The sequence below is a fragment of the Rana temporaria genome, chromosome 10 (assembly GCF_905171775.1).
Source record: "Rana temporaria chromosome 10, aRanTem1.1, whole genome shotgun sequence".
Taxonomy (NCBI): Eukaryota; Metazoa; Chordata; class Amphibia; order Anura; family Ranidae; genus Rana; species Rana temporaria.
The window spans coordinates 38592603-38608507 of record NC_053498.1 but is presented as its reverse complement, the minus strand read 5'-3'; the positions used below and the strand labels follow the sequence as shown (position 1 = coordinate 38608507).

General features: G+C 41.4%; 1 protein-coding gene across 2 annotated transcripts in view; it reads left to right on the top strand.

Moving 5' to 3' along the window:
- POLD1 (DNA polymerase delta 1, catalytic subunit) overlaps positions 1-15905 on the top strand; it is a 320901-nt gene that overhangs the window by 289975 nt on the left and 15021 nt on the right. For both annotated transcript variants that reach the window (XM_040327564.1, XM_040327565.1), the window contains exons 25-26: positions 5644-5696; positions 6531-6628. In XM_040327564.1, the coding sequence (XP_040183498.1) occupies positions 5644-5696; positions 6531-6628 (151 nt within the window). The remainder of the gene's footprint in view (positions 1-5643; positions 5697-6530; positions 6629-15905) is intronic.

Here is a 15905-nt window from a genome sequence, read left to right as displayed (position 1 = left end):
ACCACAGGTTCTCAATGGGGTTCAGATCAGGTGAACAAGGAGGCCATGTCATTAGTTTTTCTTCTTTTATACCCTTTCTTGCCAGCCAAGCTGTGGAGTACTTGGACGCGTGTGATGGAGCATTGTCCTGCATGAAAATCATGTTTTTCTTGAAGGATGCAGACTTCTTCCTGTACCACTGCTTGAAGAAGGTGTCTTCCAGAAACTGGCAGTAGGACTGGGAGTTGAGCTTGACTCCATCCTCAACCCGAAAAGGCCCCACAAGCTCATCTTTGATGATACCAGCCCAAACCAGTATTCCACCTCCACCTTGCTGGCGTCTGAGTCGGACTGGAGCTCTCTGCCCTTTACCAATCCAGCCACGGGCCCATCCATCTGGCCGATCAAGACTCACTCTCATTTCATCAGTCCATAAAACCTTAGAAAAATCAGTCTTGAGATATTTCTTGGCCCAGTCTTGACGTTTCACCTTGTGTGTCTTGTTCAGTGGTGGTCGTCTTTCAGCCTTTCTTACCTTGGCCATGTCTCTGAGTATTGCACACCTTGTGCTTTTGGGCACTCCAGTGATGTTGCAGCTCTGAAATATGGCCAAACTGGTGGCAAGTGGCATCTTGGCAGCCACACGCTTGACTTTTCTCAGTTCATGGGCAGTTATTTTGCGCCTTGGTTTTTCCACACGCTTCTTGCGACCCTGTTGACTATTTTGAATGAAACGCTTGATTGTTCGATGATCACGCTTCAGAAGCTTTGCAATTTTAAGAGTGCTGCATCCCTCTGCAAGATATCTCACTATTTTTGACTTTTCTGAGCCTGTCAAGTCCTTCTTTTGACCCATTTTGCCAAAGGAAAGGAAGTTGACTAATAATTATGCACACCTGATATAGGGTGTTGATGTCATTAGACCACACCCCTTCTCATTACAGAGATGCACATCACCTAATATGCTTAATTGGTAGTAGGCTTTCGAGCCTATACAGCTTGGAGTAAGACAACATGCATAAAGAGGATGATGTGGTCAAAATACTCATTTGCCTAATAATTCTGCACTCCCTGTAAACCCCCATGCAAAGGAAAAAAGACAGCCAGTAGCAAAGCTAGACACACAAATCCCCCAAATGAGGTCCATCACAAGCCCACAACCCTATAGCACAAGGGCAAATGGAAGGGGGGCTGCCCATGCTGAGTGGGGATATCACCCCTTCCCCAAAAAAGACAAAGCTCTCCCCACTGACGGGGAAGCACAGATTTGATACGGAATACATTAAAAAAAAAATATATATATATATATATATAGAGAGAGAGAGAGACGCAGTGAAACATGGTGCCACAAATACAAATTATACATTTGCACAAATAAATGCAAAAATATGAAAAAAGGCAAACTAAACACAAAGTATACAAAACAATCTCAGTTCAATGTGCATCAGCGTGTTCCCACCATAATGGGAAGATTCTAAACCATTTTCTGGAAGAGATTGGAGAAAGTGGACAAGAAAAGAAAAGCCTTTTACTTTTTAATCATTAGTTGTGAATACTGTGTAAATACCAATTCAGAATAGCACATTAGACCCTTTTTTTAATTTTTTTGCATAGTTTTAGCTGCTCCCTGATTGGGTTGACTGTTTGTCCTGTCTTGCAGTTTCATGTTATGAATTTAGGAAAATAAGTGTGAAATTAAATAATTTTAACAAACAACCTCTAGTTGAGTGTGTTGGTGCTTGTGTATACAAAGTTGACGGAAACTGGAGCTCCAATCCAAAAGCTATGTATCAACCAAAATTGCTTAGATCAGCATGGGTTGTTTAACCCTCCAGTTTTGCAATAGACGGCAAAGCAGAACTGTAACTAGAGGCTGCAAAATTGTGCAATATGCATAATGCAGTGTAGTACTACATCATTTCCAATTAGATGTCATTATGTGACTATTTAAAATGTATGTCACAAAGAAAGAAATTGGGTTTCATTATATTCAGGTTTGGCTAGCAGTCTCCCTGCTTGGTCTTCACAGCTTTGACCCGGGGCTCCAAATAGTAGACTTGGAAAAGGGCAATTAACAACCACTTTAATACAGCGCACCCCCTTCCTGCCCAGGCCAATTTTCAGCTTTCAGCTCTGTTGCACTTTGAATGACAATTGGGCAGTCATGCAACACTGTAACCATATGACATTTTTCTCACTTTTTTCTTACAAATAGAGCTATCTTTTGGTGGTATTTGATCACCACTGTGTTTTTAAATTTTTTGCTAAACAACTGAAAAAAGACTGCACATTTTTAAAATAAATAAATATAAATATTTTGTTTGTTATAAAATTCTGTAAATCTCCTTTACTGACGGACACTGATGAGGTGGCACGAATATGCACCACTGATGGGCACTGATAGGCAGAACTCATAGGTGACGCTGATGGGTTATAATGGGCACTGATGGGCAGCCACTGACAGGCATTACTGATAAGCACAGATTGGCATCCCTGGTGGTCACGGATTGGCACTCTAGGTGGGCATGCTTGTGGGCAACCTTTTGGGCACCGCTGGTGGGTCTGCCCTGAGAATCAATGTGCTGACCCCCCCCCCCCGTCAGGAGAGCTACTTATCGGCTCTCCTCTACTCATGCCCTGTCAGCGTGAATAGAGGAAAAACTGATGACCGACAATTCCTGGTCACGATGTGATCAGCTGTCATTGGACACAGCTGATCACATGGTAAAGCGCCTATATCATAGGCTCTTTACCAAGATCAGAGATGCGGTGTGTCAGAGCGACACACCGTGCTACCAATCGCCCCGTTGTGCGCCCTCGACTTATCCTGCTGGATGTCATATGATGCCCAGTCACAGGATTTTTAAAAAATCTACAGTACCTGTTCACCTATTGAAGAATCGTGTATATTTCTTACAAAAAGTATAACTTTAAAGCTTTAATATTAGGCAATAGAGACAGGAGTATGCAAACTTAGATGGTTGCAATCTACTTCTTTCTTAATTTTTTTGTCTTGCAAACCATTTTAAAAATATGGTGGAAAGTTACGAATCTCTGTTTTTCAGGTTCGTTTAAATATGAAAAAAATATCTGATTGCCATGGGTAACGTCTGATTTTTAGGACATTTGTAAATTACATACTGCATAAGTCCTATATTCATCAATTAGTTTAAAATATCCAATTTTTTTATATAGTTTATTTACTTAAACTGGCCGTTTACCATTGGCCAGAGTTGCATGTTTATAGAAATAGTTATCCTGATTACTTCTTCGAACGCTGATACTGGTCTGATATTACATGAAGCGCACACACATATACAGTTGTGTGCAATAGTTTGCATACCCTGGCAGAAATTTTTGAAGAAATGGTGAAAAAAAAACTGATTGATTATTTAAGGATGGTGATCATGTAAAGCCATTTATTGTTTGGCTCCTTTTTTTAATTCTACCGATAACCAAAATCACCCAAATGGTCCTGTTTAAAAGTTTACATTCCCTGGAATGTTTGGCCCTGGTACAGACACACAAGGCGACACGGGGGTATAATGGCAAAGGTTACAATATGCCCTACAACTCGACCATGCAGATCATTTTTGTTCAAGTATTGTCATATTGTGCTCCTTATAGAGCTGCACGATTCTGGCTAAAATGAGAATCGTAATTTTGTGCTTAGAATAAAGATCCCGATTCTCGCGGTGTAATATCTTTCACGTTTTACAAACAAATTGGGCTAACTTTACTGTGTTTTTTTTTATTTTTTTTAATTCATTAAAGTGTATTTTTCCAAAAAATATTGTGTTTGAAAAACCACTGCGCAAATACGGTATGAAATAAAATATTGCAATAACCACCATTTATTCTCTAGGGTCTCTGCAAAAAAAACGTATATCATGTTTGGGTGTTGCAAGTCATTTTCTAGCAGAAAATAATGATTTTTTTTCTTGTAAGCAATTAAATTTGAGAAAATGTTTGTTCTTAAAATGGTTAAACTTCCTTCATCAACACAGAGTTCTTTCCTTTGATAAAAGAACAAAGAGATACTTTGTTTCTACTTATTCCTGTGTTGTAATAGATTCCTGTGTTGCCTGGATTTTGTTTTTCCAGCTATGAGAACTCTCTGCACTTGGAGAGAATCGTGACATGCTGTTTTGAAGATCAGGAAGCGAAAAAGATTGCGATTTTGATTCTTAATGATTAATCGTGCATATCCTTACAAACCACACTGTTTTTTCCAGAGCATGCCTGTATTTCACCTGAGGTTACGTGTGGGCTTTTCTTTCATGGTCTACCCGACCTTGGCTTGGTATCAAGAGATACCTAAATTGTGCACTTAAATGACTGACCAGTACTTTCTGGCAAATTGAAGGCTTTCGGTATCTTTCTATATCCTTTTCCATCATTATAAAGTTGCATTACCTTGTTACGCAGGACTTTTGACAGTCCTTTTCTGCTATTCATGGCTTGGTATGCAGCCTGCTCAGTGCGTTTACGTGAAGGCTAACAAACCCATTAATTTATACACTAATTACAATTTTAAAAGCCACAGATTAACCTTTTTAATTGCCAATTTTAACCTGTGTGTGTCACCTGGCATGTCTTTACCAAGGCCAAACATTCTAGAGTATGTAATCTTTTGATCGGGACCATTTGGGCGATTTTTGTTATGATTTAAAATGGAGCCAAACAACTTTGTGTTTTACATTTCTTCAGTTATTTCCTGATTTTTGGCCTAGGCCAAAATTATGTTGTATATTCCTATAATCTTCATGGGCAATTTTTTCTTTCATCTGGAGGACAGGAGAAGGGGCTTTCTCGGGTAAGCACATTTTCCTGTCTGCATGCCAGAGCTAAGAGCAGATTCCAGGAAGTAAATACTACATGAATTATCTGCCCTTACTCAAGATCACCACAACTAGAGATACTGGGGGTGTTTTCAAAGTGATTTCTCAACAAAAAAAAGCATGGGGACATGGATAAATTGGCGGGTTTGCCTTCAATATTGAAAATAAACTAAATAGCGTTGGTGGTGCTCAGATACAGTTAAGTTCCACTTTAAAAGTGCCTAAGATAACTATATCTGTGGACTTGGCAGTGCTTTCAGAGTTGTGGCACCCGTATCCTATGCACAGGCTAGTCTAATGACCTCATCTTCTGTTCAAGTCAACATTATCCCCTGTAATTTTCTGGCACTGACCTCCTTCTCTTTCATATAAATGTAATGAGTCTTAGCAAGCAGAAGAAGCTCTGGTACCTAACCTATTAACAGGTGGTGGGGGCTTGTTTTTATCTTTTTTTAACCTGGTCGGGTCCACTTCAACACTGGTCTGTAAGGTTTTCCTAAAAGTTGCACTATAATAAAGGTATTTGGCCAAGAGTCGGGCCATCTTGTTCTACAATCAGAGTGAACTGTGGAAAAACATCCTCTTAAATGGTTTCTCCATGCAAATACCTGTGCAGTTAGCTGACTCGTTGAGAAAACTATTAGAAATATTATAATTCTATAAATTAAAACTTTGCAACGAAAATTGGCTTGGTCCAGTAGTTACATTTAAAAAATAAAATAAAACAACTTAAATAAAAGGAGTAGCTGAAATTAAGTAAAGTAAGCAATTAAATATTATTATTTTTTCCCTAGTATTTTACTTGATGTTTTTGTTGCTACAGGTGCGGTGTGCAATTACTGCAAGACACGAGAATCTGAACTACACCAGAAAGAGGTAGGTTGGTCTTGGTGTTGATCGCTTAAGTTTGAGGTCATGCAGATTTGGAGAACTATGATTGTAAAGAAAAAATACCTCTAAATTTTACTTGCACTAGTTCGTATGTTAAAGTTAATGCCCACCACAGTCCTATCTCTGGGAAAAGGGTTTGGAGAGTGTGATTTCTCCATGCAAACATCTGATTGAGCCTCACTGGCAGCCACTCAGAAGCCAGCATTCAGTAGTTACACTCCCTTTGTTAGGAGGACTCATTAAATTCCAGTTTGAGAGAGAGGGTTACACAATAGCAGCTACAGCCTCTTTAGAAACATTTGTGCAGTGGATAGCCTTAAAAATATTAACCAATTTAACAAAGACAACAATTTTAGAGGAGGGGAGGGACATTTTCCTCATATACAACTATTTATATCATAGGGTGGGGTACCAAGGAGCTATTATATTGCGTATGCTGTGCTAGTGCTGAGCTTCTTTATTAGAGGCTTCAGCAGCAGCCCATTTTTTTTTTTCAACTGTTGCCCCTATTTCACCTCCTGTATAGACCCTATACAGCACCTCCTGTGTCATATGAAGGGTAGCTACACTCCAGAAATATGTCTTCCACACTACACCCCCCCCCCCCTATAGACACAGACGGCAAGGCTCAGCCCTGATGGTGGCAGGAGCCAGTGCAGATTGGAAAATAAAACACATGACCTAATGGTGTTGGTAACATGTCCATAAATTGGCTCCAGAAAGTATGTGTGTGTGTGTGTGTGTGTGTGTGGACTAGACAAACTTTTCTGAAAAAAAAATCTGTGCTGCTTACTGTATCACTTTTTATCTTCTTATAAGATCTCTCACCTGAGTTCACTGGAAGAAAAGTTTTCTCGGTTGTGGACACAGTGCCAGCGCTGTCAGGGAAGTTTACACGAGGATGTCCTGTGCACAAGGTAAGAGTAGAACAGAATCAAGCTTTTTGATGTAATGCAGCAAATTTACACTGTTAAGGTTGTATGAGCTATTTTGGGGATATTATGCTGCGTTCAAGCTGATCTCCAAGTTGACTTTCACTTTAAATAGTTTGTTTAGGCCAAGGTGGCCCTGTAAAACTATTTCCTACACTAAAGGATAAGTTCACGTTTGTAAGTTTGTAAGTTTGTAAGTAAATGCATATCTTTTTGGGGGTAAAAGATGTACAGTTATTACTAGGAGCCTACAAAGCACTGCTGGTGCAATGCAGCGCTTTTGCAGACTCTCAGTGTAAGCTGTCTGTTCGTACCCAATACAAGCAGGCAGGTACACACTGACGGGAAGCATCAATGAGCTAGCTAGAGAGTACTCAACAGCGCCCTGGTAGTTTGTTGAGAACTAAAAGCCGACAGCTGCAAAGGCTGTCGGTACTTGTATTTCTCACATTTGCAGAGCTCTGTGAATGAATGATGCGGCTGGGTGGGCGAAACCCTGCATGGCCATGGGGGTGCGGGGCCTGCTACAACAGTTACATGTTACATCCTGAATACAGGTGTAAAGTTACAAAAAGGTGAACCTCTCCTTTAACGTGCACCAGCTGGGCATGCTGTATAAACTGTATGTAGTCTCAGCTACATACAGTATACTTAGGGGTCGACCAATTATCGGTGTGGCCGATATTCACTTTTTTTGAAGAATAGGTATCGGTAACAAACTTACCGATATTGCTTCAAGTAGTTGTACTGGGGTGATGCTGCAGGCAACACCCTGGTACCATTCTTTAGAGCGGACGGTCGGCTTTCTTGTCATAACAACCGATGCGGCAAAGCAGCCTCTCAGCTGTTATCGCAAGTAGCCTTCTGCCACTCAGCCCTGCTCTCCCGTCCCACTGGGCCAGAGACTCGAACAAAGCCGATTGCTTTGTTAAGGTCTCGGCTCTAGTAACCTGGAAACAATGTCATGACATCACTTCCGGGTTACGCTCATCTTAGACCCCTTTCACACTGGTTTGCAGACGCTAGAACGATAAAAATAGCGCCTGCAAACCGACTTGAAACACTGCTGTCTCTCCAGTGTGAAAGCCCTGAGGGCTTTCACACTGGAGTGGTGCGCTAGTAGCATGGTAAAAAAAAAAGTCCTGCTAGCAGCATCTTTGGAGCGGTGTGTATACCGCTCCTGCCCATTTAAATCAGTGGGGCATGGCTTTGCGGTGAGTTTTAACCCTTTTTCAGCCGCTAGCGAGGGGTAAAACTGCTCTGCTAGCGGCCAAATAGCGCAGCGGAATTGATCGTAAAGCACCGCTAAAAATAGTGGCGCTTTTGACACCGCCTCCATCCCAATGTGAAAAAGGCCTCAACAGCACAAGTTTTAAAAAAAACGATAAAGTTTTCAAAAATGCAGATCTTGACATTTTGAATACCTTTAAGTGCAGTGGAGGTGTTTGGGGTCTTGTAGTCCCCAGCTCCCTCCATAAAGAGCTCATGTCACTGTATATTACTGTCACAAGAAATTAAACTGATAAAAAAAAGTAAAAGGACAGTGTAAAAATAAAAAAATGTAATCTACAGAATAGAGCTGCACGATTAATCGTCAAGAATCCTTATCGCAATATTTTTCCCGTTGCGATCTTGACACAGGGTTTCACAATCTTTGGTATGCAAAGAATTTTCTCTCTGCACTTTGGTATGCAAAGAATTTCCTCTCTGCTCTCAGCCAAAAGTCAGTCTGGGCAGTCTGCCAAGGTTTGAAAACATTCTTTATCAGTGGAATGTCTAAACATTGTATCAATTTGACTTTTACATCAAAGGAATAGACTCCTGTATGTAAATTAGGAATGTTCAACCACTTAAACGCCAAACCTTTTTTTGACAGCTCTTTTCAAGTTAAAATAATTCTTTATTTTTTTTTGCTAGAAAATTACTTAGAACCCCCAAACATTATATATATTTTTTTTAGTAGAGACCCTAGAGAATAAAATGGCAGTTGTTGCAATATTTTATGTCGCACTGTATTTGCACAGCGGTCTCTCAAATGCAATTTTTTGGGAAAAAATCACTTTAATGAATTAAAAAAAAATAACCAGTAAAGTTTGCCCAAATTTTTTGGTATAAATGTAAAAGATTTTACGCCGTGAGAATCGTGATCTTTATTCTAAGCAAAAAAATCATGATTCTCATTTTGGCCAGAATCGTGCAGCTCTACTACAGAATATCGGCCCTGAAAAAAAAAAAAATCCCTACAGTATACAGCACTGTATTCTGGGTGTGAGACAAAACCTTGTAAAGATGAAAATATTACCCAAATTCACCTACTCTTTTCATAAGGCCCAATGGATGCCCAAAAAATGATTTTCCATTCTAAATCAATTATTGGTGTAATTTATGTGGGGCCCATGCCCAGTCAGGTACAAACTTTCTACTTTTAATAGGACCTTCCTCACATGGGAGGCCTCGCCATGCCAGACTGTTTTAAATATTTCCTAGCTTCACTAGTTACCGCCTACTGGTGGTTATGCCCTGACACTTCTAACCCGGCGACAGTATTGAAGGCGACGGTGCTCTTGTCTTTGGAAGCCCTGCAATTGTTACTGTATCGTTGTAATAAACCCATTATGCTTGCTACCATTAGGGCCTGGAAGGTGGGCTTGAGCTTTGAACGGGGCAATTCCTCATACTATTCCTTGTACACCTCCTTATGGGTTAACCCTACCTTGCCACATCTATATTCTCTCCCAGACCCATATGCCTGGACCAAATTTAAAATAAAAGCACTGTCACACATTGTGGACCAGGGTAAATAGCTTCCATTCTCTACCATTTGTTCGAGGTTTAATGTCCCCTCCTCCTATTACTTTAGATACTGGCAGTTATCCCAAGCCTTCGGCAGCCAATTTCCTGCCGCATCATGCCTTTCTAGGTCTGTTCTCGAGGAGACAATGCAATCTAATTGCTCGGCTAAACCTATGTTGGTTCTATATAATGCCCTTTTGCTCAGTCACACTCATGGAATGTATGTTCATATGGAATAAATGGTTGGTAGACATTCCAGATCTCGACTGGAATGACTGGTCGGATATTTGGGATTTCCCATTTTAACAACTTGTCTCCCTTACCGATCGCCTCATCCAATTTAAAATTGTACACCATACATAGTGCACAAAATGGCCCTGAATACACCACCCGGATTTTTGGTCAATAATGGGAGGAAGTAATTCAGGTTATATGAAAGGTTTCCGGGCTGGACCTTCTCCTCTCCGTACGAGTCTGTCTATTGGGTTTTATTGAGCGCACTTGGTGGGACTTTTATGCAAGAAAGACATTGACCCTGGCATGGAAAAAACCTTCCCCTCCTACAGTTCCGGCTTGAATGAACTTGGTCAATTCTACCATACCTCTATATAAGGACACATACTAGAGGCTGCTCTAAAAAAATTTACAAAGTTGGGAACAAATTACCTAAAGATAACTATACAGCAAATATGACTGGTGCCCCTCAATAAGGGTTGATGTATTTTGTTTTTTTCACCGGGGGGGGGGGGGACCTGTTAGAAATGATTTTCCTGCTCGTCTGTTTACATTTTAAGTTCTGGGTAGACTCACACAGACACACCTTGTGAGTTGTTTTTTTGTGTTGTCTTTGGCAGCTGCGCGGGGCTCCGGCGGACACTCACCGGATAGGTATGCCTCACACTCTCGTGTTTTGGCACAAAAAACCTTATCAGATGTAGTTGTTCCCGTCAATAAAGATGTAATCCAAATATGACATCCAATCAGTTCCACATATATGTCAGAGAGAGACAAAAGAAGTGCAAATAGTGTGATACCATCAAAGGTTTAATAGCACACCAAAATAAAACTTCAAACAGTGCACTCACAAACAAAATCTTGTAAAACAGCAGAATATCACATCAAGAAACTCCTTCAAACGTCAAAATGGTGAGAAGCGGTCACGGCGGACCCCCGATCAGCGAGAAAAAGTGAAACCAATTCTCCTACTCACGGTGCCATGGACTTCTGTCAGATGCAGCTGCACATCCACTTAAATAAAAAACTTCAAACGCACTCTGCATCCAAAAACGCAGCACTCACTAGTAAAATTAGACTGTATGTCGGGGTATTGCCATAATTGGGGTATTTAATAATTATTATTTTTTTACTACTAGGGCCTATTCCAGAAAAATAAATCTTTACTTTTCTCAAGCACTTTGCCGAGCAGTGTCCTATTGAAGAGGGGTTCCTTAAAAAGTGGGCCATCCCCGTTATGAATCTGTCCTGACTGTTTCTGTTGAGGAACAAAAGGCTCAAACCCCCCACGCTATTGCTGCCATGTCCATCTCAAAGACCTTGGGTGTCATTTTGTGTTGAGATCATGCCACTGAGATTCTATATGAATCATGCCACTGTAGATCGCGCTCTGGGCTTGCTCACCAGCCATTACTTTGCACTCTGTTTGATGCTCTGAAGAGGGACTACTTGTAAAATTGGGGCTGTAGTAAGACACAAGAGATGCATAAGCCGATATCTCCTCTTTAGTGCTGGCTCCTGTCCTAAGCAGAGTGATACCAACTGCACTCCACCTCTTATCCCAGCTAGCGGTCGCCAGAGTGGTGCCAGCAGCAGAAAAGAAGAGATCTTAGGTTGTGTAAAGCAATACACTGAGCATAATATTATAGGGCTGCTCTCACAGTCCACAGCAGGTATTTTACCACCCCAACTTTATCAAGCCCTAAGGGTGCCGCTGCTGGAATGCAACTAAGGGCTCATTCACAAGTGCAGCAGGCACTGCTACTTCTCTGAAAAGCAATCTGAGTGTATTTTTACAGGCAATCTGTTGCCTCATCACCACCTGATTTAAACCAATCATTGCCGTGCAATGCATGCAATTTCGACACAATAGTACAATAGACGTTTAAATCATGTGTGAGGTGGTAACACACTGTGCTCTGTGATCTTTTGAATTCTCCCATGTTCAGGTAGATCATCGCGTCTTTAAGGTTGCCTACCCCTGCTATATGATATAAGGTCTCTTAAGTTCATAACGGATGACAGGCCGCTGTCATTACTTCCAGGCCTCAACTCTTTTATAGATGCAGTTCGTACCACCCTAAAGCTTAAGGACCAGACCAGTGTATGCTATGCATGCCCTTTGGGAGAAAGTTTATTCGAAATTTCACTAGTGCTGTTCCTAATCTAGGTTTAGTTAGAGGCCCTAATACTGCCAACACCTTTCTAGTACTATTTACTCCTCCCAAGTGGCTAGCCGCCCTGTGCCCGTTTTGAGGAGAACTTTGTTAAATGGTGAGCCACTCCCTTTCTGGATCCAGTAGTCAACCGCCTTAACAAGCAGTTGACTATTCCTGTGGAGGATGTGCCTGTGATAAGCGACTGTAGATTCTTTCTAAAACTTTGCCTTCTCTGAAAGGCCCTGCCTTACAACAATAGTCTAATGCTAGTTACCTGGTTGAAGGCAATGATAAGGGACCTGGCCTCCTTTCAAGCTAATTCCTTGCTTGTTGAATGTTTGGAGCTTGTGTCTGCAGCCCTAAGTTACTGTGCAGACAGTTTGCTAGATGTCTCCCATTTCAGTTCTTGTTTAAGTCCCCTGTTGGTTAACACGAGGGACTCTTTGGTTAATGTGTTGGTCTGTGGAAAAAATTGACAGTTGTGTTCTGTGCATGCTCTTTGAGAGCAAGTTTCTTTGAAGTTGCCCTGGACATCCTTATTGAGGATGCTTGGAAAAGGGATTAGAGGTTTTGGAACCATGAAGATTTTTTATTTGCCAAGTAATAGTGCCATAATCCAATGTGTTATGGCAATAGTAAAAATGTAGGCAATCTGAATATTGGGTCTGGCAGCTTCTGCACACTGCAGGGTTTCCACAATTACTTTGGGTTGTGAGCAATGTAAGTGAGTTAGTAATTGAAGTACCACCCCATAATATTCAAGTCTAAGTACAAATTCATTCCATTGATGAATTGTTTGCAAAGCCAGCGCGTATTGGGAGCTGTACTTCTGCTCTCTTCATCAGGGTATTAAACTTGAGTTTTCACAGCAATCCATCAGCAGTTAATTCCAGTAGGCTGCTCTTTTATTGGCCTTCTCCATTTTTGTTGGCAACAATAATCAAATATTACAGTCCCAGGGAATGGGTTTACTCTTTTCTGTCAGGGAATGGATGCATCCTCAAACTGTTCCTACAGATTTAGGGGCAGAGATCTATACTACTTTAGAGAGTAATAAGAAGCATTTTTGTGAATAAGGCTGACCATATAATATGGCAAATGACTCTTCAAGAACAATGGGTGTGGAGATGTCTGCCAGACCTCAAAAAAGTTGTACAAGTGATGGGACCAGTTACAGTGTGCACATGACCTTGGATGTAGAGTGGTTTGGTGGCTTCCTCTGCTCTGTAGCTGAATCAGTAGCCTTAACCCTGGCCAATTACAATGCTCTCATGTTCTCTTTACCTCCCCTCCCTTCCAAAAAGAGACAAGTAAAACAGAGAATCCAATTTCTCTCCCCTTTCTACAAGTAGAAACTTACTTGCTCAGCTCTAAATGTTTTGATGCAGTCACCAAACGGCAATGGCTAAGAACATGAGGATGTTCTATATTTTACGGCCCAATTGTTCTTTGGGTGCAATGTTGCAGGCCAGGTGTTTTATGGGGGGTGAATTACTGGACATATTATGAGACTTGGCCTTGTCCTTCCCCCAGTAAGCGATCAGTCTTCTAAGGATAATGGCCAGCTTAAATGTGACTATAGAAAATAGTCTTCAGCCTAGGTTCACACTGCTGCGAATTCAAAATCGCGGTAAAATGCGCGATTTTACCGCAATTTCGCGGCTGCGATTTTGCCGCAATTTTCCCATGATTTCGGCCGCAATTTAATGTAAATCGCGCCCCGAAATCGCAAAAAGTAATACAGGAACTACTTTTTGAAATCGCAGATGTGGCGTCGCACTGATTAGGACAGTGCCATTGCCGACAATTGCCGCCAATTTGAGATGCGATTTGACATGTCAAATCGCATCTCAAATCGTTCCAAATCGTACCCAGTGTGAACCAGGGCTCAATTGGATCAGGCAATAATCTAATGAGCTACCTGCAGTCATTAGTGGCAAAGGTTCATTGGAAGAAAGGAATAAATAGGGGCAAGTTAGAAAACTGCAATTAGTCTCTACTGTATTAATATATCAGCACCAAAAGTTTCTGCAGCATGCCTTTTTGACCCAGCTTCCTGGGTCTAGGTACTCGAGGACTTTTTGTTCAGGGATCTAGCAGCCACTGCAGATGTATGAGGGCATTAAATGTAAATCTGGCCGCCCTCTACTCTCCACAGCCATCATTTGTCGTAAGGTCCTCTTCAGTCTACAAATCTGTGCCTAATGTTCACACTAATAGACTGTTGACCCTGTAAGTAAATACAAGTATCTATCACACCTGTTGCTTACTGATAACAGCACAGACTGGGCAGAGTCAGACACTGTGATTATGTTTCATCTGGTCCCTGTGAGATGTTCATACATCATCAGCTGGTAAACTGTACTCGCACATACACGATCCCTTCAAATTCCCAAGGGAAAAACAAACTGGAGGTAATCCAGCATCCTGATTCCTTGCTCCGCTCACCAGCTGCCAGGGGTGGGTTCAGCATACACAAGAGTACACCTCCCAAAGATCTCTTATCACTGAACATGAGCTGATTACAGAAGGAAAGTAGCAGCCAGGGAGAGAAAACTGACTCATGGTCCCTGGGCACTGATGGCAGGTGCTTAGTGCATACAACGGTTCAGCTCGGTACAAAGGTCTATGAGAAAAGCAGCAAAGACTGTCAGCCTGATGCTTTATGGCACATTTGTGTTCTTTTTACTCCACTTTAAATTTATAACGTTCATAAATTTTCCTACGCAAAAGGAGAGTTGAAGGGGAATATGTTTTTCCTTTATTTTCCAAGATAGCAGAGGAATGTCAGTTGGTGCTAATGTGTGTAACCTTTGCTTGTGATTTCTTCTTTAAACTTGTGGTTCGGTTTAACATTTGAAAAGTTTACTTTAAAGCCTACTGTCATTATTAATAAGAAAGCACTTATTTTCCGATCAATTGAGGGACACGTTGGGCCTTTCACCATAAGAGTTACACTGCCACCCACAGGAGGTTAACCCCTCCTACTCCTACCTCATTATTTCACTGATGGACTTTTTTTCTTGAGCTCAGATGAGAAAAAGTCTGGCCTTTTTTTACTAACTTTTTATTTTTTCAAGATTAATGCTACAGTGCCGCTTGAGCCTAACTTTGAGGAGTACCCGGACCCCACTATACTGAACGTTCTATGGCTTGTCTGGAATATAACCTTTCATCACTGGGTTTTGCTTGTGGCTTTTCAAACATTGCATGCTCATAAAAGTTAGCCATGGAACACTTTCCAGGTCTGTCGCTATTTCCTCAGCACTTGCCCTGTCTCCAAAGACTTACTTTGTGAGTAGGCAGTTCGGGCCAAGCAATGGGAGCAGCTTCATTATGGCTCCAGCGATCACAGATTGCTCCCATACTTTCATATGACAGGACTGCAACTGATACTACAAATGAACTTCAAAATAACTACCTTATTACTTAAATTTTGGGTTCCTTAAATACACAAAATTAATAATTTGTTAATTCTCTTTAATTAAGGAACCCAAATGGAAGTTGATATTACAAGTAATGTAGTGATCATTTTGAAGTTTATTAGTGTCAGTTGTGGTCTTGTCATATCCGGTTGCCTGTATGAGACCAAACCACTATCTTCGTCCCAGTATAGTAATCCTTCCGTTATTGATCAGGGCTGGCTTGAGAAAGAGGGATACCCCTCAAAACGCATTGCCGCCCACCCCCTACATAACATATCGGTCAGTCAGGAGAGCATACGCTGCTTCGGTTCAGTGAAGTTCTGCCGACCAGCTTCACAATGTCTATGCTTCTGTGCAGCATTCATCTTTGCTGGATACCAGTTTCTTGATCGTGAATGTACGATTGTTACTTTGTTAATAAATTGATTCAATGTTTTAATCGGATCCTGCGCTCCTGTTTATCTGCTTCCACAAACTTAGTGGCCGCCACGTTATCAGCTGCTAATATTCTCCCTGACTCTATTTGATGCAGCGTCTCTCCAGTCCCTGACAGACAAACTTTCAGTCTTCTGGCTTAACCACTTCAGCCCCGGACCATATTGCTGGTCAAAGGCCAGGCCACTTTTTGCGATTCGGCACTGCGTCGCTTTA